The sequence below is a fragment of the Calonectris borealis genome, chromosome 16 (genome assembly GCF_964195595.1).
Source record: "Calonectris borealis chromosome 16, bCalBor7.hap1.2, whole genome shotgun sequence".
In the NCBI taxonomy this organism is placed as follows: domain Eukaryota; kingdom Metazoa; phylum Chordata; class Aves; order Procellariiformes; family Procellariidae; genus Calonectris; species Calonectris borealis.
The window spans coordinates 13708727-13729567 of record NC_134327.1 but is presented as its reverse complement, the minus strand read 5'-3'; the positions used below and the strand labels follow the sequence as shown (position 1 = coordinate 13729567).

Here is a 20841-nt window from a genome sequence, read left to right as displayed (position 1 = left end):
CAGAGTTAGTTGGAAAAGGCAAAGCCTGCCGGGGGGCAATGGTGTTCGTGGGCATCCTCCAGCCCTTCAGTATCGTGGCTTGGTTCCTGGCTGGCTGTGCTCAGCCTTCCCATCTGTCTCATCATGCTCATCTCCACCTCAGCATCCTGTGTACTGATTGCCATTTCTGAACCCAAAGTGTACCTGAGGCAAAGGTTCCTGCAGCCGAGCAGAGCTAGGGACGCTTGTTACAGAAGGAAAAAGCTGAATTGCAGATAGTGTTGGGAAGGCAGTAGAACCCGAGGCAGAAGAGTCTTTAATGGTTCAGGCAGACAATGGGGCAGAGAGCATGTGAGGGACTTGGAGTTTATGGTCTGAGGCCTGGTTGTGTAATTGTCTTAGCTCACTTGCATACGCATCTTTTCCTTTGCTTGCAGCTATTTAAATCCCATGTTAAAAGTCTTATGGGGTGTTTGTATGCATAACAAATGTATCTCTTGGTGGAACACCGGTTTAGAAATTTCACTAATGGGGAAGATGATGAGCTAGCGATTCTCCAACTGAACAAATGTTTGGCATGAAATTAGCCATTTACATGGCAAAATAGGAGCCATTGTGTCCACTGGACTTGAACACAGCCTTTGGCTGGTCGTGCTGTACACACCACCCAACAGTGCTGCCCTTGAATGTGCTTCACTCTCAAGGACAGACACGTGGCTCTAAACTGGGAGCTCTGGAGCTAATGGGGAGAGGAGACACGGGCTGTTGCTGGAGCAAAAAGCCTTGGCTCATGGCAGAGGGAGCTTTTGCAGTGCCCTGGCACTTGGTATTGTGATTTCATGAACAAAGCCTCCCTCCCAGACCTAAGGGAGCTTCTGTCTGACCGCTCTCCTCTCCAGCAAGTCTCCTGGTGTAGGAATGTGCCCCTTCACCACACGAATCTCAGCACAGGAGGATTATTGTGACTGAGGAACCGACTCTGAAATGGCTCAGCTTTGGTGCGTGGTTTTTCAGCTGTATGCAGGTTCAAGGAAAGGGCTTTAGCCTGTCATTTGGTCACTCAAGCTTGATGGATTTGGGGAGGCAGGTTGAGCATATGGCAGCACCTCCGTGACTGGTGGGCTGTGGAGGAGGAGAAACGGGACGAGCGCCAAGTCCTTCTGCCTCCTAACCTCATGATTTTCTAGCTGGAGTCCTGAAAACCTTGGGCATAGATCCAAAGGGCGAGCTGAGCATCCTATTCCCACAGAATTTAGCAGAAGTCAGATGGCCAAACTTACTTGTATATTTGGGCTTTGGGCCTCCTAAACTTGCTATCCCTCGTTCCTTCATCTCCACAACCAATGCAATGGAGGTGGGGAGCGATGCCCGACCTGGGCTGACACTGGAGAGCATCTGCTGCTGCTCACAGGCTGGAACGGTCCCCGCCACAATGTCCATAACATTGTGGAGCTCACGGTGCGTTCATGAGCTAGGAGATGACAATTCATACCCGCTTTAATTGCGTCCAGGGGACCATATAGTTCTCTTTCCACTCATCAGATGCCAGAGGGGACCGCTGGATAACTTCTCATTGCCTGCTGGGCTTGACAGCTTTGTAAAGCCACAGTTCACAGAGGAGCGGCTTGGTCCCTGCTCCGTTTCGATGTCCTTTATATTGCACGTTGCAGAGCATCTGGAGTGGCACGTTCGGAGTCAGACATTCGGAGTTAGACGTGTTGCCTGCTTGACAGCTGGGCTCGCTCCTGCTGCCCGCGTCGAAAATCCTCTGGGAGAGTTGGTTCATGTAGAAAAGGAGATTTAGGTCAGAGTGTTGAACGTAACCATGGTTAAGATTAATTCAGGTCGATGGCCCGGTTGTTGGCATTGCTGCGCCTTCGGTGGACATCTTCATAGCAGAAACGTCTACCTCAGTTTTCTGCTCCTGAGCTGAAAACACCCCTTGGATCCTGTCTCAAGGGAGGACAGGAGTCGTTTGGCCTAGGTGGAGAGTGTCTATTTCTGACCAAAAAAAGGAAATACGTATTTCTGTGTTTATTCAGCTCCCACTTGCTAAGCCCGAGACTTGTGGTGGAGGGACCTGGCAGGGGTGGAAAATCGTGGCACACAGCCCCTGCTGCAGCCGCTTTCCCCTCCTGGTTTACAGCCTCTTCACAAAGAAACGCAACAAAGCACCCCCCAAAAAAAGCCACCCAAAAAGCCCCAAACCCCCATTCTCTGATGTAACGCTCTTCCCACCCACTTTGACCGCAGATACGGACTCGGAGGAGGAGGAGGAGGGATCCCTGAGGGACGAGTGGCCGGCGCAGCCCCCGTCCGCCCCCAAGCCACGGCCGCCCGGTCTCTACAGCGCGGTGGCCAGGAAGGGTGGCCGGGCGGCCGGTGGCCCCAAAGCGGCCCCCCGCAGCACGGTGGCCGGGCGGCCGCTGAAGCCGAAGGCGGCGGTGGGCCGGAAGCAGCCCTTCTGCCTGCTGCTGCGGGAGGCCGAGGCGGGATCTTCCTTCAGCGACTCCTCGGAGGACTCGTTCGATCAAGGTTACTAGCTTATAGCAAACGCGACCCCAAACGCACCCCTCTGCCATGTCTGTGTGGGAGCGGGAGGGGCGGGGGGCGAGGGTGAGTGAGGGGCCTGGCGGGCTGGGGTCAGCCATTTTGATGGTCGGAGCCAGGGCGGCCATCTTTGTTCTTGGCAGCGTAGCCTGCTTTATCAGCCTGACGTTTATTTTTTATCCTTTTTGTACCTGTATCATTGTGATATTATTACTGGCTGGCTCTTTTAGAGCTTTTATATCAACTGGGTTTTAGTGTCCACCTCTCCCTGCTTTCCTGTTCCCTTCCTCCCTTCAGTTTTTCCCTCACTTTCTTCCTTGCTGCCACCACCACCATTATATTATTATTACTATTATTATTTTATTTCTTATTATTTTATTTTGGCATGAGCCTTGCAGAGGTTTGGAAGGAGCTTTTTTTTTTTTTTTATTACTTCCCCCCCCCCCCCCCCCTTTTTTCTTTTTCCTTTTTTATTTTTTTTTAATAGCGGGATACTATTGTGTGGCCGTGTGACTTGATGTTTGTACTGCAATTTGGTATACCAAGCTTTATTAAACATACCGAGTTCATTTTTAACTAAACCTGTGTACCTTGTCTCTCTTGCTGTGTCTCTTATCAGGCGATTAGGTTGCCGCTTCACTTCATCCTGCTCTGCATCCCCCTCCTGCTCCCACTCCCCATGAGTAGAACTGGAATTAACCTAGTCTGGGGTACTCTCTATTATTCAAATATCCCTGCTGCCGTTGTCCAGATAGAGCCTAGGCCTTTCCCCCCCCCCAACCTCTTTAATTTAATTTTTATTTTGTTCACCCAGTTTTGTTTTTTTTCTTTTGCAGTTTGTTTCCTCTGTTGATAGACTCTCTCAAGGCAGGCAGATAAAACGTGGAGGCACTTGGTCCTTGTTGCTGCTGCAGGAGGGTGCTGGGTGTAAGGTCCCCGTTGTTTAGCAGCCAGAAATTTTTCTTTTTCACTTTTTAAAATGTATACGGCGTCTTTTCTTGGGTGGTAGTTTTTTTCAGATGCCCAGACATAACCCACGGTGTTTGAGGATGTGGCAATTACTGCATTAAATTTGACTCTGCATTTTCCCTCCCTCACCCTCACCCCGATTTTTTTCTTGCAGCTTTTTTTTGTCAGCCTGTCATTAGTACTTCAGTGGAAAAGAGATTACTTGAGACTTTTCCTCCAGAGACACAAGGGGTTTCTGTTTTAGAGCGCACTCATTAAATAATAATCATGGGGAAAGGTCATTTTAATGAGCCCTCAGCTCCCAAAAGAAAGTAGCTCGTCTGGGCTGAATGCTAAGCGAGAGCATCCCCAGTTGTTAGATCTAAGTTACACGGCAGATCTGGATGTAGCACAGCAAAAGCCTTTTAGTATTTCACGCTGCTCGGATGGCTGTTAATTGAAAACTGGGCTGGGTAGTTTTGCTTTTGTTTTGTTTTTTGTTAATTTTTTTATGTTAATTTCCTCCATGCACCTGTTTGTTTTTTCTTCCCTCCAAACCCAACCTCCAAAGAAAGATAATTTAAGCTAAAAAAAAATTATCAAACACAGCAGAAAGATACGTAATGCTGATTTGGTTTAATGTGGCTCTGGGCTGGACCCACCAATGCATTTCAAAGAAAACCCAAAAGAGAGAAATATGTGTTTCAAAAAAAAAAAAATTATTATTCAGAGAACCCAGAAAGTTCTGGGGATAGTGGATTTTATGTAAGGGTGAGATTGCCACATTTCCATGAAGAGTCTGCGTTAACTTCCATTCTTCCCTTCCCTGTTCCTTCCTGCATCTTTTCTTTGTTTATTTTGCTGCTGTTGGAAATTTTGAGGATATCAATCCCTTTTAGGTGCCAAGTTATTGGGGGTTTTTTGGGTTTGCTTTTTGGTTTTGCTCCAGGTAAGCAGATAGGTAACTTGTCCCTAATTGGCTTTGTCTATTTTTCAAGTAACCTGTCTGCTTTAAAAAAAAAAAAAAAAAATCCCAGTTTAATGGGATAAAGTCTGGGGAGGGGAGGGGATATGGGAGGAGGTTGGGGAATCTGGAACAAATGGGGAAATGCATTGTAAATCCCTCCGGGGTGTCATTTAATGGTGGGGAAACCAAAGATGCAAAACCTCCTGGGTTGGGAGGTGGGCGTGGAGGGGGAGGCGGGGAGGGATTATTGGTTACAGTTTTGTTTTTTTTCTGCAAATGATTTTTTTTTCGTTGTTCTTTCCCAGAAGTATTACTTGAAGGGATATTTGGGTAATAGGGTTTCTAATGGCTTTCCCTGATACTAAACCAATTAATAACCTCAGCTTTTCTAGAAGTGCTCGCTTTCTCCTTGCAGCTGCTTGACCAACCCTTTCACCCCTGCCCCTATCCATGATGCTTTGAATGTCTGTGTCGGTCTCTTGCATTTGCTCTCACGCTGCACTAAAGAAGCAAAGTGGTTGGCTGGTTGTAGGGCAGACACTTCTCAGCGAGGGTCACTAGCCATGAACCCGAACCTTGACCATTGTTATGTAGGTAGGCAAAATAACTTTTCTTTATGTCATCTGTCAGCCTCAGATGTTTCGATGTTACCTCCTTGAATAATGACACGTAGCTCTTTGCATTCTCTTGGTTATTTTAATTTTGAAGATGATTGCTGTCCGCTTTTGACTTTCCTCTGTCCATGAAGAGTCTTGCATGGAAGGTTTGCTTCTGTGCGTGTGTTTGAGGACTCCAGAAATGCTTTACTGTTTGCAGACCTTCTTTTGGAGAAGCCCTTAACTCAGTAAGGGGAGGGATTTGCAGATGGGTCCAAGATGAGAAGCCACGGCGCTGCCTGCAAAGGCTCTGCCACTGTCCTTAAAGGTTTCTGGGCCACGATGCAGACTGTCCTAGTATCAGGGTAATTGGCTGGCCATGGCCCTGCCAATATCTATGTCAGAGGTAGGAGTAGCTGCAGGAAGACCTGTTTTCATCTGGTTCGAGATAGAAGAGGTAGGGACACGCTGCTTTCTTGCAGACCAAACACCACGTTGCCATTCTGATAACAGGCAAAGCTTGTGGTTTTTCTTCCAGTGACCTTGGGGAGGAAACTGCTAATGTGGGCCAAAGCCACATGGGACCTTTGAAAACCATCAGATAGGTAATACTATGAGCTTTCCAAAGCCGAAGACCAATACTTCCTCCTCCTCAATCTCTGTTTTCCTTGAAAAATTACTAAGAGATTAGTACTAAGAAATGAGTACCTTCTTCCCCTGACTTGAAGGCTGATTTTATCCGAGTGAAAAAAAAAACAGTGAGGGATAACTGGTCACCTACACAGTCATTCCCATGTGATAGTTGTAATATTTTTAGGTTTTTGTAAGTACTTCTGGAGTCAGCAGCACAGCACATATGGGGGGAGAAAATAATCTTCCGATGATGAGAATTGGCTTGTTTGACCAAAAAACGGTACAATCTTAAATTGGACATTCAAAAATAAGTAACCTCCAGAATTTGGACAGATCACAAATCAGATGTCAATGACCCAGTAGCTGTCTAAAGTCTGCCTGTACTTAGCCTGCTTTGTATGCTGTAGGCCTGCTTGGTGTTATGAGAAAATCATGCTATTTTTTTTACAATGTGAAATGACTCTTTTAAGTGTGTGTTTTTACTCCCCCCTTCCCAAGCCTTTCCTCTCCACATCCCCCTCAATCCGTCTTGTTACATCAGTCTTTAAAAACCAAATTGCTTAACCAATTTCTGTTCATCATTAACAAAGCTTCATTTACTGCTCTCCTACAGTAAAATACCATGGCAGCTTAGCTGTTAAAAGCAATAAGAAAATTTAGTATTTTTAATTGGGTTTGGTTTTTAATTTAATGCAGGTAAAAATTTTAGAAAAAAAATCTTCTTTGGCTTCGGTTTATCTGGCATCAGAGCATTTAAATATGAATTTATTGTTTGTTTTGGCTGTAGAGTTGTATGTACACATGTGGTTGCGTGTGTGGGTATATACACACATATACATGCTCTTAAAAATGTTAATTAGAAAAGATATTTTTTTAACTTTGAATATTTTTTTCCCTTACCCTTGCTCAATGTTAACAGAATTACCGTTGAAGGAAAAAATGGTTTTTAAAATGTCTTCTTCCCCATCGTTAACTAAAAATCACCTTTTCAGGAGAAAAAATTGAGGCTTCAATTGTGTTAAGGCATCTGAGCATACTTCATTTTAAGCCCACACATAATTTGGGTACAGTAGGAGTAAAACTCCTGCTTCACATTAAATGCAGGCATCAGGAGCCTCTCCAAGAAGCCATGCAGATGCCCATAGAGCACCAGCAGCTTATTTGCCACCGTGACCATAAATTTGGGGAGTTAGTTTAGAAGCATGTGGGTTTGGAGCAGAGCCCCAAAGGTGTTCTTTTTGTTTCATTTGTTAGTTTTTGTCCCTTGGAAAATCAGGAGCAGGGATTGTGCTGTGAATGTAAAGTGGAGTTAGCAAGATCTGCCCTCGCCATGTGAGGTGGAGGAGGATAGATCTGTGCTGCGAATGTGTTAAAATGTATTTATTTTCAGGCTGAAAATTGAATCTCATGCAGATAAAAATATAAGCGTTCTGGTAAAAATGCTGACAAGAGACTATCTTCAGTTGTCTTTCCAAAGTGTGTCACCGTATATTTGAAAGAGGTTAGAATAACTGCCAGGTATGTTATTGTATCGTACGTTTTCTGTAGCGTGAGTAATAGCTGCTTTCATCCTGGCTTTTAAATCTGTTTTACCTTAGCTGCTGGGCACCCTTGTGCCCTCGCACGTGCAGAGTCTTCAAGTGCCAAAGGAGAGGTGCTGCCCGTGCTCGGCACAGCCCTGGGGCAGTCGGTGCGGCTGAGCTAAGGGTGCTGCGTGGGATTTGCGCGGGACAGGTCATGGAGGGATTTTCCTGCAGACTTTCCCATTTTTTGGCCTGTTTTGCTCCCCAGCTGCTCAGCGAGTCGCTCTCCGCTCGGCTGGCTCTCTAGGTCTGGCATGAGGGGCTGTACAGGTTGATTTTTTTCAGTTCTTTTCTGGTTTTGCTGAGAATTGCTGAATTTTGGAGCCAAATGGGATGTGTGAAGGGGGTCTCAATACCCCATGGTGTGTCATTGCACTCAGGCACGGTTTTCCTGCTTTTCAGGCAGGTGGTTTCTGCGTCTCAGAATACCGAGTTCATCTGGATTGGTTTTCTTTTTGGCAAAACGTTGTAGAAAAATAGCATTTGTGCCCCCTTTTCTGGTAGGGGAAGGAATCTGATCCTAATTTGCTGTGGATTTTTTTTTTTGCATGTGGTTTTTATGCAAGGAGTAAGCAGAGCTGTGGATTTCTTGGTATTTACTGCAGGACTGTAGGTTTAGTAGCATTTTTATATCACAAGGAACCGGCCTGAGCAACTGAAATGGGGATGGGATTTTTATGCAGTTAGAAATTAGTATTCTGTGACTATCTGATGTATGCTACGGAGAAAAGCTCTCCTTGTTAAAAAAAAAAAAGTAAAAAACAATAGCTGGCCATTACTTCAATTGATAAAATGCAAGGATGAGAACACTGTTTTCTGATATTCCTGTTATTTCTAATGTCATGGAAAAATAATCCAAAGTGGAAGAATAACACTTGTGTTATTGTAATTTTTTTTTTTGAACAACCAAGTGTTGAGGACGTTTTTATCTATCCCAGAGGGCATACGTGAAAAGAAAAGGATTTTCATGTTCATTCCAGCTCATTTTGAAGGGATCTGGTTTCTCATTTGGCTGGCTTTCAGACGCAGGGATAGCGGCTGGCGGGGAGCTGGCGAGTGGGCTCAGGCAGGGAGAGCAGGGCTCCTGCTAGCGGTGGAAATTTTCCAGCAACCTTGATGATCCTACTTAAGCCCTCAATTTCAAGAGAAATGAAATATCTTTTCCAGACCCGCTTTTTGCAGTTATATATATATATTTCTATGTGCTCATATATGTGTGTGTATATGTATGTGTGTGGTATATGTGCATTTGTGTAGTGACTCTCGCTCACCAGCACTAACTGGATGAGATGCCGTTAAAATTAATTGCCTTTTTGCTGATGACAGACTCTTGGGAAGTGCTGCAGGAAAGGAGAGGTGCCACTCTCAGAGCATCTACCCCCAAAATACCTGCCGTATATGCACACCGTAAAGGAAAACTCCAGCCTACTGCTCTCTGCGGGTGTCAGCCGAGGCAGGCAGCAAGGCTGATTTCTTTGCCAGAATTAGGGTTTGGGCTGTGGGCAGCTCTCCTGCCCGTGCTGAGCTGGGCTTCCCTAGCCTGAGCTGTAGAGAGGGAAATGAAAGGCACGGAGAGTTCTGAGGCAGAGCGTTTAAACACTCCTCCTTGTCTCCAACGCTACCTACACTTTCCCCCCTTATGCATTCCAAATCCATTGCTTTCGAATTATGATTTCCCTTCCCTCCTTTGCATTTTTGCCTCCTGCCCCTTCTCCTCTCTGTGTCCTCCTTGCCTCCCACCGTGGCGCAGGCTGATCTCTGGTATTCCCCTTCCATGCTGATCTCTGATTCTGATTAAGCTAATGGATTTCATTATGGAGGAAGAGGTGGTGGGCGGGAGGGGAATCCCACAGCTCCGAGGTTGGGATTTTCAAAGGAATTAAGCTTTTAATTCCTCCTGAAAGCTGCAGGGAAGGGGTGCGTGGTGTCCTTTTCAAATCTCTGCCAACACCCTGCTCTTCCCTCCCTCGCCTTGAGTGGGTCCTCTTTGCTGTACCCTGTATTGCTGTGTCCTTCAAGGGTGGTGGTAGGCAGGGTAGTATCGGCTATATGGCTGCAAAGACACGTGTGTGTCCCTGGCCAACATCTTCTGGCTCAGCTCATGGGTGGCTCAGTGCTACTTACGCGAGCACAGAGCAGCAGGAGAGTTACCGGTTTGGGGTGGAAATGTGGCTGATGCACAACTCCATGAGATTTGTAATGGGCTGCTTCTTTTCTGCGTGCTAGATTCTAGCTCAGAGGAAGAGGAAGAGGAGGACGAAGAGGAAGAGGAGGAAGCAGAGGACTATGGGACGGACGGCACCGACAGGCTTTCATCACCTGCTCTTGATGAGAGTGGCCTGGGCCTTCTAGCAAGGTTTGCCGCCAGTGCAATGCCCAGCCCCATTGTTCCCCCTCCACTTTCCATCATCCAGCTGGAGGCCAAGCAGAAGGCGAAGAAGAAGGAGGAGCGGCAGAGCCTGATGGGTGAGTTGCGTGGTTAGGGTTAGCACCATCGGGGCAAGGTAGAAGGTTCAGGAGGTCCTACTGTGCTGCAAGAGAGCACGTTGTTACCCAGACACTTGTCTTGCCCTTTCTTTGCTTTTGGCTGCTTGGTCCTGATGCTGAAGGTGGGGGGAATCGCCTGGCAAGAAAACTAGAACCATGCACGGGTATGGCAGGTTTAGCAGCTGCAGCCATGGCTTCCCTTGGGGCAGTTGCCTGTGGCTTTCTCAAAGTTTTGTCTTTTCCTACCTGGCAAATCCTGAACAGTCATGCTGCAAAGGCAAGTGATGGGATACTGTGTCCCCTTGGACAGAGTGCTGAGGGCAGTGAAGTGCTGTTACATTTCAGGGAAGGAAACATGTGCTAAATGCAGCTGATCTTAGATACCCAAGAGAAGCAGGGACACCCAAGCAGAAGAAAAACTCCTTCAATCAGCCCATCCCATCAGCTTCCTCACAGAAACCGGCCAGTGAGACTTGAAATGAGCATTCCTTCCTCTGCATGTGTTTGCAATGCCTGACCCTGTGTTTCTGTCCCAGTCTCTGTCTCAGTTTCAGTGTGTTACACATAATTGGCAGTTTCATTTCTTCCCCTCCCCATGCCTTGCTGCACAAGTGCCCATTGGTGACATCGTTCCCGGTCAGACAGATCCATATGGGCTCCATTTATAAATTCTCTATTAATATTTATTAAGTGATAATGGAATTTATAGCATGCTTCAGAATAGAAAATTATGTCTTCCTGGGGAGCCTGGCTTGTTTTAGCACTGTTTCCATGCTATATTAGGATTTTGCCAACTTGTTCCAACAGCCTCCGTTAAGAATTTATCGTCTTGTAACCTGTCCTCCTTGAAACTAGAAGCATCTAGAAATTGTCTCATGCGGCAGTGAGAGAGGAAAAGGGGTGTTGTAATTTCCAGTGGGTTTTTGATTTTGAGCCTTGCCAGCTTTGATTTTGACGGGCTTGCTCTTTTCCTGCTTGTGCTGGGGCTTTCTCAGGGGAAGAGGTTTGGCTAGAAGACGAGAGCAGGTTCCTGCAGACTACATTTACCCAGGAAAGTGAGCATATTTGAGAGAGAAGGACTGAGAGAAGATGCTCTCCATGTTTGTACCTCGTACGTTTTCGTTTACCCGCGTGAATGTTGTTCGGTCCTGTATGTCCTTTCTCAAGGGTCTTCTGCAAGCAGTGGTTATCACAGCAGGGGCCGTTCACTGTTGGGCTTGAGAAGAGATTCTGCCAAGCGAGGCCTGATTTCAGACCTTGTTGGTCTGAAGGCAAAGTCATGCAAACGAGAGTGCAGAGAGGGCAGATCCACAGCAGGTGGGAGGAGGATACAAGAGAGACCTTTGGCTGATGCTCTTTTTTGGAGAGGGAGAACCAGGTTCTGCTGATGTTTCTACACATCTTCAGAGGTGCTGTGCCATCTCATGAGGTCCAGTGCCCTGGGAAGTAAGTGGATTTAGAAAACCTGGGGTGTGTTTCTTGTTCCAACATAGACTTACTGCATGACCTTGGGCAAGTTTCCTCCTGGCTGTATCCCTCTGACGGCACAGCGCCTGTGCAGCCACGGTGCTTTGCCTACCCTCCTGCCCATGTTGCTAGGTGTGTAGGTGCTGCCTCAGTTTCCCTTCTGCCCCTGGAAACGTATGGTCTTGCTCTCCTTTATCAGGTTCTGGGGAACACACTGAAGGTGGTGAACATCTTGGTGTTACTACAGTATTTCAGGCCTCTGGGTACTGCTGTGCCCATGATGCTGAGCAGAGGCCAATGTGAGGGGATTTCCATTTGCCACAGACAAAAGATCACTTATCTCTCTTGACTTTAAGGTGATTACCTGAGCCAGTAAAAAGATCTGCGATGTCTGATGGCCAATGGGAAAAAATAGGCTTGAAAACTGGGTTTATTCAATTCATTAAAGAGATCGTTCTCCTGAAACGCAGGTGAGACTGGAGAGCACTCCCACCAGGAGGAGAGGAAGGCTCAGCGTGTGGGGTTTGTGCTTTGCTTCAGCTGAGGAACTCCTTTTTATGGAGAAGCAAACGTTAGAGGATATTTTGTCTTATGAGCTTCCCTGCAGGGCTTTGATTGTGGGAGAGGGGAGAAAATGGAGGCAGCAAACGTCGTGACCCATGCTGCCTGAATGGGTGGACTCTGGTTTGGGGTAGGGGAGACTTATTTTCAGGGAAATCAGTGTTTTACAGGGTGGAAGTATAGATCAGAGGGATGTGAGGGTTGGAAAGGGGAGCACCGAGGGCTCTCTTGAACCGGCATGGCATCTCCCATGGAGTCCAAAAGCTTTTAGAAGGACATGGCCCTGCTTGGCTGAGCCAGGGCTTTGACTGATAGTTAAATCCTTTGCACCTAGGGACAGAGTTTGAATACACCGACTCGGAAAGTGAGATCAAGATCAGGAAGAAGTCGCCTTCAGGGCTGCTGCGGGGAAAGAAGGGGCCACTGGAGGCAAGCAGCATCCCACCAAGCCAGGCCCCCAGCAGCCTTGACTCCGGATCTGGGAGTGCTGACAAGGCCAAGCTTGGGTCTGAGAAAGGCCGCAAGCTGAAGAAATTCAAGTCTCCCAAGGACTTGAGCTTTGAGTTTGGGCTAGAGGCCAGCGATGATGACCTGTGGAACCGGCGCCGGAGCGAGAGGATCTTCCTCCACGACGCCACCACATCCTCAGCCATGCTGACCCCTGCGACGCCTGCCAGCTCCACTCCTGTCTCCAAGCCTGGGCGCTGTGGCAAGGGGGCACCTATGAGCCCCAAAAAAGAGGGCAGCAAGGGGAAGGAGAGGAAGGACCTAAGCAAGGTGAGAAATGCACTAGCAGAATTGGTGTGGGACCCTTGGGAGCTGAGGGTGAGGGGAGGGCGAATAACTCCGCTAGGGCAGGAGAGAGTTGAGTCCTGTTACAGCAGTTGCCCCAGTGCTGTTTGGCTGCTCCTTGTCACCCCTGCCAGCCCCACGTACACCTGGAGGAGCTGTCAGTCTTGGGTCTGACTCGCAGGGAGTAAAAGCCTGTTGTGTTTGATCAGGGCAGGTTACTTGTGTCACCCTCCATGTCCCAAATCCATCCTGCTTGGATTTGCCAGAGTGGACAATTCTGCATTAAAAGATCTGTGAAATCTCTCTCTCAGTCTCTGCACGATCTTATCCACTTGCTGAGGTGTGGTCCCCATACTGGCCTTTAAAGCTGTTCACCTTTTATATGGTGTCTTCTGAGGGCTATCCCTGGCTGGTGGTGGCAGTGGTCTCTGGGTTGCTGGCTGTTCACCTTGGCTGAAAGCTCGGCTCCCTCCGGCTTCAGTTCAGTTCGTGGTAGCATTATGGAGGAGCACTGATTGTGGGGAGAGTTAGACAAGTTAGTTGTGACATGAGGCCAGCTGGGATCTTCTTGAAGCTCTTCGGGGGAAGGTTTGATGGGCAGGAATTGTTCTCCAGGGTAATGAAAAGCTCTTCCCAAAATGTGTGAAGCTTGAAAGCAGAGCTGGCAGATGTAAGACGTGGTGCGGTCAGTGAACTAACTCATCCTACCTGTGCACAGCCTGCTTTGCTCCACCTTTCCCCTCTCCGTGGGCCCAGATCTTTACCAATCCTCTCTTTGCTGATGGGAGTGTTTTCTTTTTATTTTTAGCAGCGGAAGAAGGGTAAAGAAACGCCCTGCTGCTCGTCCTCCTCGTCCATGTCTCCTCCCGGCATTCCTAGCTCCCCATCTGATGTTCGTGTCAGCCTGGCGAATGCCCTGGGCTCCACCAAGAAGAGCAAAGCTAAGGTGAAAGCCAAGGAGGTGAAAAAAGAGGTGAGGGGCTGGTTCTAGTCTGGGTGAGCTGGAGGGTGGCTGCCAGAGCCCTGCTCTTTTCCTGGACTGTTGCAGTGTAAGGGAGGGAAAACAGACATGCAGGTCTTTCTGGGTGTGTTACAGGCAAAATGCTGATTTGAGAAGCCTAAAAACCAAGGAAAGACTATCAGGTAGTACCTGCTGCTACCATCTGGCGTTCGTTTGCCTTCATTCCCAAATTAATGAGCAGGCAGGACGTTCTCTAAGGCCGCCACGGGGTGGAGGGAGAGCTTTCACGGATAGCAAGGACCAGGGAGATGGTGATGGAGTTGCCTTGCTCAGCACTGAGTGAGCCAGGTCACAACTGGTTTCTGCTCCATTGCTGTAGCCTGTCTTCTCTCATAACACACATTACTGCATCTTCTCACACGAAACACTGGCACAGGTTGCCCAGAGAGATGGTAGATGCCCGATCGCTGGAAACATTCAAGGTCAGGTTGGACGGGGCTCTGAGCAGCCTGATCTAGTTGAAGATGTCCCTGCCCATGGCAGGGGGGTTGGACTAGATGACCTTTAAAGGTCCCTTCCAATCCAAACTATTGTATGATTCTATGATTTCTGAGTATAATGCTTATGGTCTGTGTGTAACAGCAAGAAACGGATCGTGGGGCTTTGAGAAAAAATAGGAACAGTGCCTGCTGCCTCTTTAGTGAAGACAGGGTGTCAGGAACATTGTGCAGAGAGATGGTGAATGCAGAGCAAAGTACAACTGTCTGCTCCACAACATCTCTTCCTAACCTCCAGGAGTGAGATGTGGCTAGGATGCGTGAAATAGCTTTTGGTCAGCTGTCAATGATGCTTGGGGATAAACCAAGAAAAACAAAGGTCTTTGTTCAACCAAAAAGCAAATTTGGGTACACCCACTTAACTGTCTGTGTGATTAACATTGCTGAGGATGGAGACAAGTTTGTCCCAATATCCTCAGGTTATTTGTTGCTGGAGGAAGGTGAGATGGGATCAGACTGTTGCCTGTTGTCATCCAGCTGACGTGCTGCTTGCTCTCCTGCAGAATCGAGGGAAAGGAGGAGCTGTCAGCAAGCTCATGGAGAGCATGGCAGCAGAGGAGGATTTTGAACCCAACCAAGACAGCAGCTTCTCAGAGGATGAGAACATCCCACTGAGCATGCTGGTTGAGCGACCGCCCACACCAGGTGAGGGCAGAGGGGCTGCAGGGCTAATTGTACAGGTAGAGGAGCTGGGCAACTTTCCCAGGGCTGCTCAGAGGAGGACTCCGCTGCTTTCACACGTTCCTCATCCAAAGCCATGAGTCCTTGGGGTGGAGATACCGCTTTTGTAGTCAATTTGGCTTGCCAAAAACAGAATGGCCAAAACCAAGCCTTATCAGTGTGACATCTAGATGAAGCCCAGTCTTTGAGCTGCCCTTTTCATTTACTGGTATATTATTATTACCAAGAGGGCAAAATTTTCCTCTGCTGGAAGCTAGCCAGAGAGAGCAAGCCCTTTCTGCAAAGGGCTTACTGGCCTTTTCCTAGGGGAGGGTGATGCTGGGAGTATGAGGTTTCCTTCTCCCCTTGCTGTCACTTTTTCATGTATGGTGCTCTCTAATCCCTATCTTGCTCCAACACCTCACAGCTCCCCGCTCCTGCATAATTGACAAGGATGAGCTGAAAGACGGTCTGCGTGTCCTCATCCCCATGGATGACAAGCTGCTTTATGCGGGGCATGTCAAGACGGTGCATTCACCAGACATGTGAGTGGAGGGGCTGCCGTATCCACGTGGGCTCTGCCGGTGAATGGGGACACAGCTGATGCAGGGATCGATTTGGGGGTTGTGTAGAGCTGGTTGGAGAGAGACTGACAGAGTTGGGCAGGGAGGGAAGGAGAGTTCACTCTGGTTTATCAGCACTGAGGAAAATCCAATTACCTGTCATTAAATGTTCTCAAATAAACTGGTGGTACGGCTCAGAGGGAGGCGTTAGCTGATCAGGGTGATATCTTCCATGTGCCGTATCTGACCGGGCCTTTGTGTTTCAGATACCGTGTGGTGGTGGAAGGTGAGAGGGGAAACCGTCCCCACATTTACTGCCTGGAGCAGCTCTTGCAGGAAGCGGTATGTGAGGCCAAGGCGTGCCTGTCCTTGGTGCCTGAGCCCTGTTTTGGGGTGGAGGAGGCTAGCTGGAAGCCTCCTCCTCCCCCAGCTGGGGCTGCAGGGATGCCCTGGTCCTGCCTCCGTGGCCAGTGTGGGAAGAGCTCCCCTTGGTGTGGGTCACTGCCCTGTGGGTGAACTCCCCCACTGGCAGTGGGCGCTAGGCCTGTATGCCAGCAGGGATAGTCCTTCACGCTGCCCTGTGAGCAGACGGGAGGCCATTTCCCAGCAGAGAAACTGTCCCTTGCCTTCTCCAGAGCTGCTTTGCTACGTGCCAAGTGTGGTAGGATGGTCTGTGCTGGTGCCAAGAATGTCAGTAATTGCCTTCCTCTTGCCCCGAGCAGATTATCGACGTGAAACCACCTTCAGTGCGATTCCTGCCCGAGGGCACAAGGATTGCAGCCTACTGGAGCCAGCAGTACCGCTGCCTCTACCCAGGGACAGTTGTCCGAGGTAAGGCTACCCTGGCTGCTCTGCACTGTGAACCAGGGATGTCTCAGTCCTACGTGTCCTGAGGGATGTCAGGCTTGTCTGGGGAAGCCCTGAGGTTTGCTGTGAGTGTCCTGGAGGTCAGAGCCTGGCCCATTCCTCTCCTCCGGATCATGATGCTGGTTTAGTAACATCCTGTTGGTCCAGGAGATGTGCTCTCATAGGAAGAGGTCTGAGCAATTTAGGAGCTTAAAATATCAGAGAAATTCAGCACACTTCAAGAAGTCAGAATTAACTCCAGGCACCAAAGATTTCTGAGGTTGTGGAGGTTTCTAAATCACCTGCACACTCATAGCTTTGCCTCTGACATATCAGCTCCCCCATCTGGTCCCATTGAAAAGCCAATGACGAGCCCTGGACAATTCTACCATGGCTGGTCTTGCTTTTGGGCTCTTGGTCACACTACGTGTGTATAAGGGAAGAATTACTTATGAGTTGTAGACAAGTGATGCTGATGCAGAAGAGAGGGTGGGAACACAGATTTCTCTTGGAGAGAAGGTGAAAAGCAGCAGCTTGTGATTGCTGAGAGTAGTTACAAAATGCAGGTCAAAAAAAAAAAAAGATACTGCAGTGAAAACAGAGAAGTGAATTTCTGCAAGAATAGAGAGAAATAGGGGAAAGAGGTGGGAAGTCTAACTGGAATGGTGGTTATGTTCTGGAGCAGTGCTGATGACTGGGAAATTTTACACTGGGTGGGCTGGTTTAGTATTATCAGGACTTTCTGTTGCAGAGCGAGCCTTCTGTGCTCTCCCTGCACAGCCTAGGAAAGGTAGGGACGGGATGCTTTGGAGCTGGTGCAGGATCCCTGTCTTCCCCCATGTCCCCACTTCCCTGACAAGGGCTTGGAATTCTGATGTTTGTCCCTAATCCCATCTTCTGCTCCCCCAACCCACAGGAGCCCTGGATCTGGAGGAAGATGGCGATCTCATCACAGTAGAGTTTGATGACGGGGACACGGGACGTATCCCGCTGTCTCACATTCGGCTTCTCCCACCTGACTACAAGATCCAGTGTGAGTCTTGCTGTTCAGTTTTTTTGCATGACACTTCCCACTATGAAATGTAAGGAGTTTTGGGCCGCCTGCCTCTGAGATTTTGGAACGAGTTCACAGACTTTCAATCACAAAGATTGCACCATCAATTACGGACATGCAGAGCTGGGGTGGGATATAACCCATAGGGAAAAAGGCCCAGTCCCTAGCAGAATTGGTAGGGATACGTTCCCTGTATCGCATCTCTGTTTCATGTGTTATTTGACTGCATTTGACCATCTCTTTGACCTGTTCCAGGTGCCGAGCCTTCCCCGGCCCTTTTGGTGCCCAGCACCAAGCGCCGTAGCCGTAAATCCAGCAAAGACACTGGAGAAGGAAAAGAGGGACCTACAATGGGGTCAGAGGAGCCTGTGTCAAAGGGCAAAGGGCGAGGGAGAAAGCCGAGCGTCAAGGCAAAAGCTGGTAGGTTGTCACCACTGCCAGACCTGGAGTTGAAAGAGTCCTTGCACAGTTCCCCACCGCTCTCCCGAAGTTAGAGTTGTTGCTTGGGGCAAGATTTGGAGGGGAGTGGATGCACTGCTTGAGTGCAGAGCATCCGTGCATCAGCTCGCGCTGCTGTGGCTCCAGTTTGCAGGAGGCTGGCTCAGAAGCTGGCCTGTGCTGCGAGAGCCTCCTTCTGTCAGTCGAGGCTGCAGAGAAGGGCCCCCTTTTCAGCTGAGCATCTCAGCAGCCATCAGTAGGGCCAATGCAGGAGATCTGCAGTTTGGTTCCCCTGCAGTTGAAGCAGCATCGCTGGGCATTGCCCATCAGCTGCTCACAGGCACTGGCATCAGCCCAGGCTGCTTAGTAAGGCTGTTCAGTGAGCAGTGAGGACCTGTGCCTTTTTGGGGATACCTAAGCAGTCAGGAACAAGTCACCCTTGGCCAGAGACCAGTCAGTATTGGTGTCTGGTTGTGTCTGAGCTAATAAAGCCCATCTGCATGGAAACCATCATACTTTTGTGTTTCCTCCCCTCTGCAGAAGAGGCTCCCTTGCCAGAAGAGAAGGATCAGGTTGAGTCTTCACCTGTTGCCTCTTCAGTCCCAGAGAAGCCAGCCTGCTTGGGCAAGCCAAGCATGAAGGGGTCGCGAAAATCACAACCGCTGCCGACTGGAGGCTCTCCTGCCCCCGCAGAGGAAAAGCGGTCAAAAGCCAGCAAAATGAAGATCTCCACTAAGCTGCATAGCCCTCCGCAACCCGCTTACCAGCCTGCTGTGTTCGGCAGCATCCTCGGCACGGAGCCCTACAGTGACCTCCCGGGGACGCTGGCGGCCTTCGGCTCCAGCGATGCTTCGGCATCGAAAGCCAAGGCGAAGAAAGGGCGGCCTACAGAAGAGACGCAGGAGTTTGGCACCATGGTCAAGGCTCAGAGGAAGCATGACAACGAAATCCTGATCAAGCTGGACCACGAGGGTGTGATGTCTCCAAAGACAAAGAAGATGAAAGAGGCGATGAGGATGCTGGAGGACTCGAACCTGGCCAGTCGCAGAGATGGCAAGAGTCTCTTGGGGCTGGGCTATTCCCCTGCAGTGGGTGCAGAGGGCAAGCAGAAATCTTCCCGAGCCAAAGCAGCTGAGGGAGAACCTTCCCCTGCCAGCTTCGGAGGAAAGTTCGATGGCTCAGCAGAGAGCCTCACCGCTTCGAAGGACCAGGAAGAAAAGGCAGCAGCTCCAGCAGCCGTGGAGGAGTCAGAGAGCAACAGCAGTGACAGCAGCTCCGAGTCAGACGGAGAAGAGGAGGCTGAGAAGAACCGAGGGGAAGCCCAGGACAGCAGCTCAGCCAGCTCGAGAGCATCCACCCCTCTCTCTTCCTCCAACTCCTCCTCCTCTTCCTCTTCTAGCAGCAGCTCCTCTTCATCCTCCTCTTCCTCCTCTTCCTCAGCCTCATCAACCTCTTCTTCATCAAGCTCCAGCTCTTCTTCCTCCTCCACTACGGATGAAGACTCCTCCTGTAGTTCTGATGACGAAGTAGCTGAGGCCCAGCCAAGTTCCTCGGTGCAGCAAACCCTCCCACCCAAGCAAACCAAGCAGGCAGGGAAATCCCGTGCGTCCTCACACCCCCAGAACCAGAAACAGCCGGCGCAGCAGCCGGTGCAACAGCCGGCACCGCAGCAGGGCGGCAACAAGAGCAGGCCCAAAAAGCGCGAGGGCATCCACCTGCCCACCACCAAGGAGCTGGCCAAGCGCCAGCGACTGCCGTCGGTGGAGAACAGGCCCAAGATTGCTGCTTTCCTCCCTGCACGGCAGCTGTGGAAGTGGTTTGGGAAACCCACACAGGTAAACAGAGCCTCTCCCACTGCTCCATAGTGCTCTGCGCTGGCGTTTGCCTTGTGGTGCCTCTTACTCATGCCCTTCCCCTTCTCCTGGGGTGGTGAAACTCCGCTGGCTGGTGTGTCCCCGGCCAAGGTCTCCAGTTTGCAAGGAGATTGGGGTTGGCCTTTGCTGTGTCTGGGGGAGCCATCCTGCATGGCGTGTCCCTCTGCCCCGTTTCCTGTGGGAATGCCTGTGGATGCTGTGGCTCTGCCGACAACGTAGGGTGGGATGCGGGACAGGGCAAGCAGTGGTGGGTGGGGGAAACCTGGGCAATCCCTGGCTGCTCACCTGTGTGATCCTCTCTTGGCAGAGACGAGGAATGAAAGGGAAGGCCAGGAAGCTCTTCTACAAGGCCATTGTCCGGGGCAAGGAGATAATCCGCATCGGAGACTGTGCTGTCTTCCTCTCAGCCGGCCGCCCCAACCTGCCCTACATTGGCCGGATCCAGAGCATGTGGGAGTCGTGGGGGAACAACATGGTGGTCCGAGTCAAATGGTTTTATCACCCAGAAGAAACCAACCCCGGGAAGAAACTCAACGAAGGCAAGGTACGCTGGTCTCCTTTGCCGAGAGGGCTGCAAAGCTGCTTGTTCCCTTTTGTTTCCAAGGATGAGGAAAACACCCATGACCCAGTTTGTTACTGGTACCGTAATGGGGGTAGCCCCATCATTTTGTGTTGTGGGGGCTGCCTGTGGTGTGGACAAGCCTGGTGTTTACCCCTTGAGCAGGGGAAGGGTGGGTTTTATTGTACTAGGAAATAAAGACTTCTGTGTTGGTCCAAAAAGGTGTCAAGAGCCAGATCGAGTCTTTTTACAGTGTGAAAACGACTGGCCTGGTGCTCAGAAGCAGTGGATTTTGCACACAGTGTGGTTTTCAGTAGGCTCTTGGTATTAGCAGTAGCTGTGGATGGGGGTTGAGGTTGTGAAGGCACATACAGTGGGCAGGAGGTGATAGCATGGAAAAACAACGAATTCACGTGCTTTTCATTTCTGTTTTCTCTTTTCTCTTCCTCTTGGGCACAGCGCTGGGATCAGAAATCGGGCAGGAGTCTGTCCACAGCTTTGCAGGCATCCAACCAGAGGAAGGACTTTATGGAGGTTGGTGACGTTGGGGGAGGGCTGGGAGGGGATGCTGGGGACGTCATAACAACTGCGGCTGGGGAGATGCCCCCCGAGCTTCTCTGGCTCTTGCTTTTTGCCTCAGCTGCTGAGTCCGCAGTGCCCAGGACTTCAGATGGGTGTTTCTGGGAGGGTGGGAGTAGCTGCAGGTGCTGGGTGTTGGGAGGAACAGAGGGCTGGTGTCCAGCACCCATCTTTGCATTTGCATCCT

At 49.7% G+C, this 20841-nt stretch overlaps 1 protein-coding gene across 3 annotated transcripts in view; it reads left to right on the top strand.

Annotated features, from left to right (window-relative positions):
- TNRC18 (trinucleotide repeat containing 18) overlaps positions 1 to 20841 on the top strand; it is a 56965-nt gene that overhangs the window by 33432 nt on the left and 2692 nt on the right. For all 3 annotated transcript variants that reach the window (XM_075165343.1, XM_075165342.1, XM_075165341.1), the window contains exons 15-27: positions 2233 to 2514; positions 9483 to 9722; positions 12106 to 12548; positions 13372 to 13536; positions 14585 to 14726; positions 15169 to 15286; positions 15571 to 15646; positions 16027 to 16135; positions 17067 to 17183; positions 17460 to 17624; positions 18183 to 19477; positions 19824 to 20060; positions 20535 to 20609. In XM_075165343.1, coding sequence (XP_075021444.1) covers positions 2233 to 2514; positions 9483 to 9722; positions 12106 to 12548; positions 13372 to 13536; positions 14585 to 14726; positions 15169 to 15286; positions 15571 to 15646; positions 16027 to 16135; positions 17067 to 17183; positions 17460 to 17624; positions 18183 to 19477; positions 19824 to 20060; positions 20535 to 20609 — 3464 coding nt within the window. The remainder of the gene's footprint in view (positions 1 to 2232; positions 2515 to 9482; positions 9723 to 12105; positions 12549 to 13371; positions 13537 to 14584; positions 14727 to 15168; positions 15287 to 15570; positions 15647 to 16026; positions 16136 to 17066; positions 17184 to 17459; positions 17625 to 18182; positions 19478 to 19823; positions 20061 to 20534; positions 20610 to 20841) is intronic.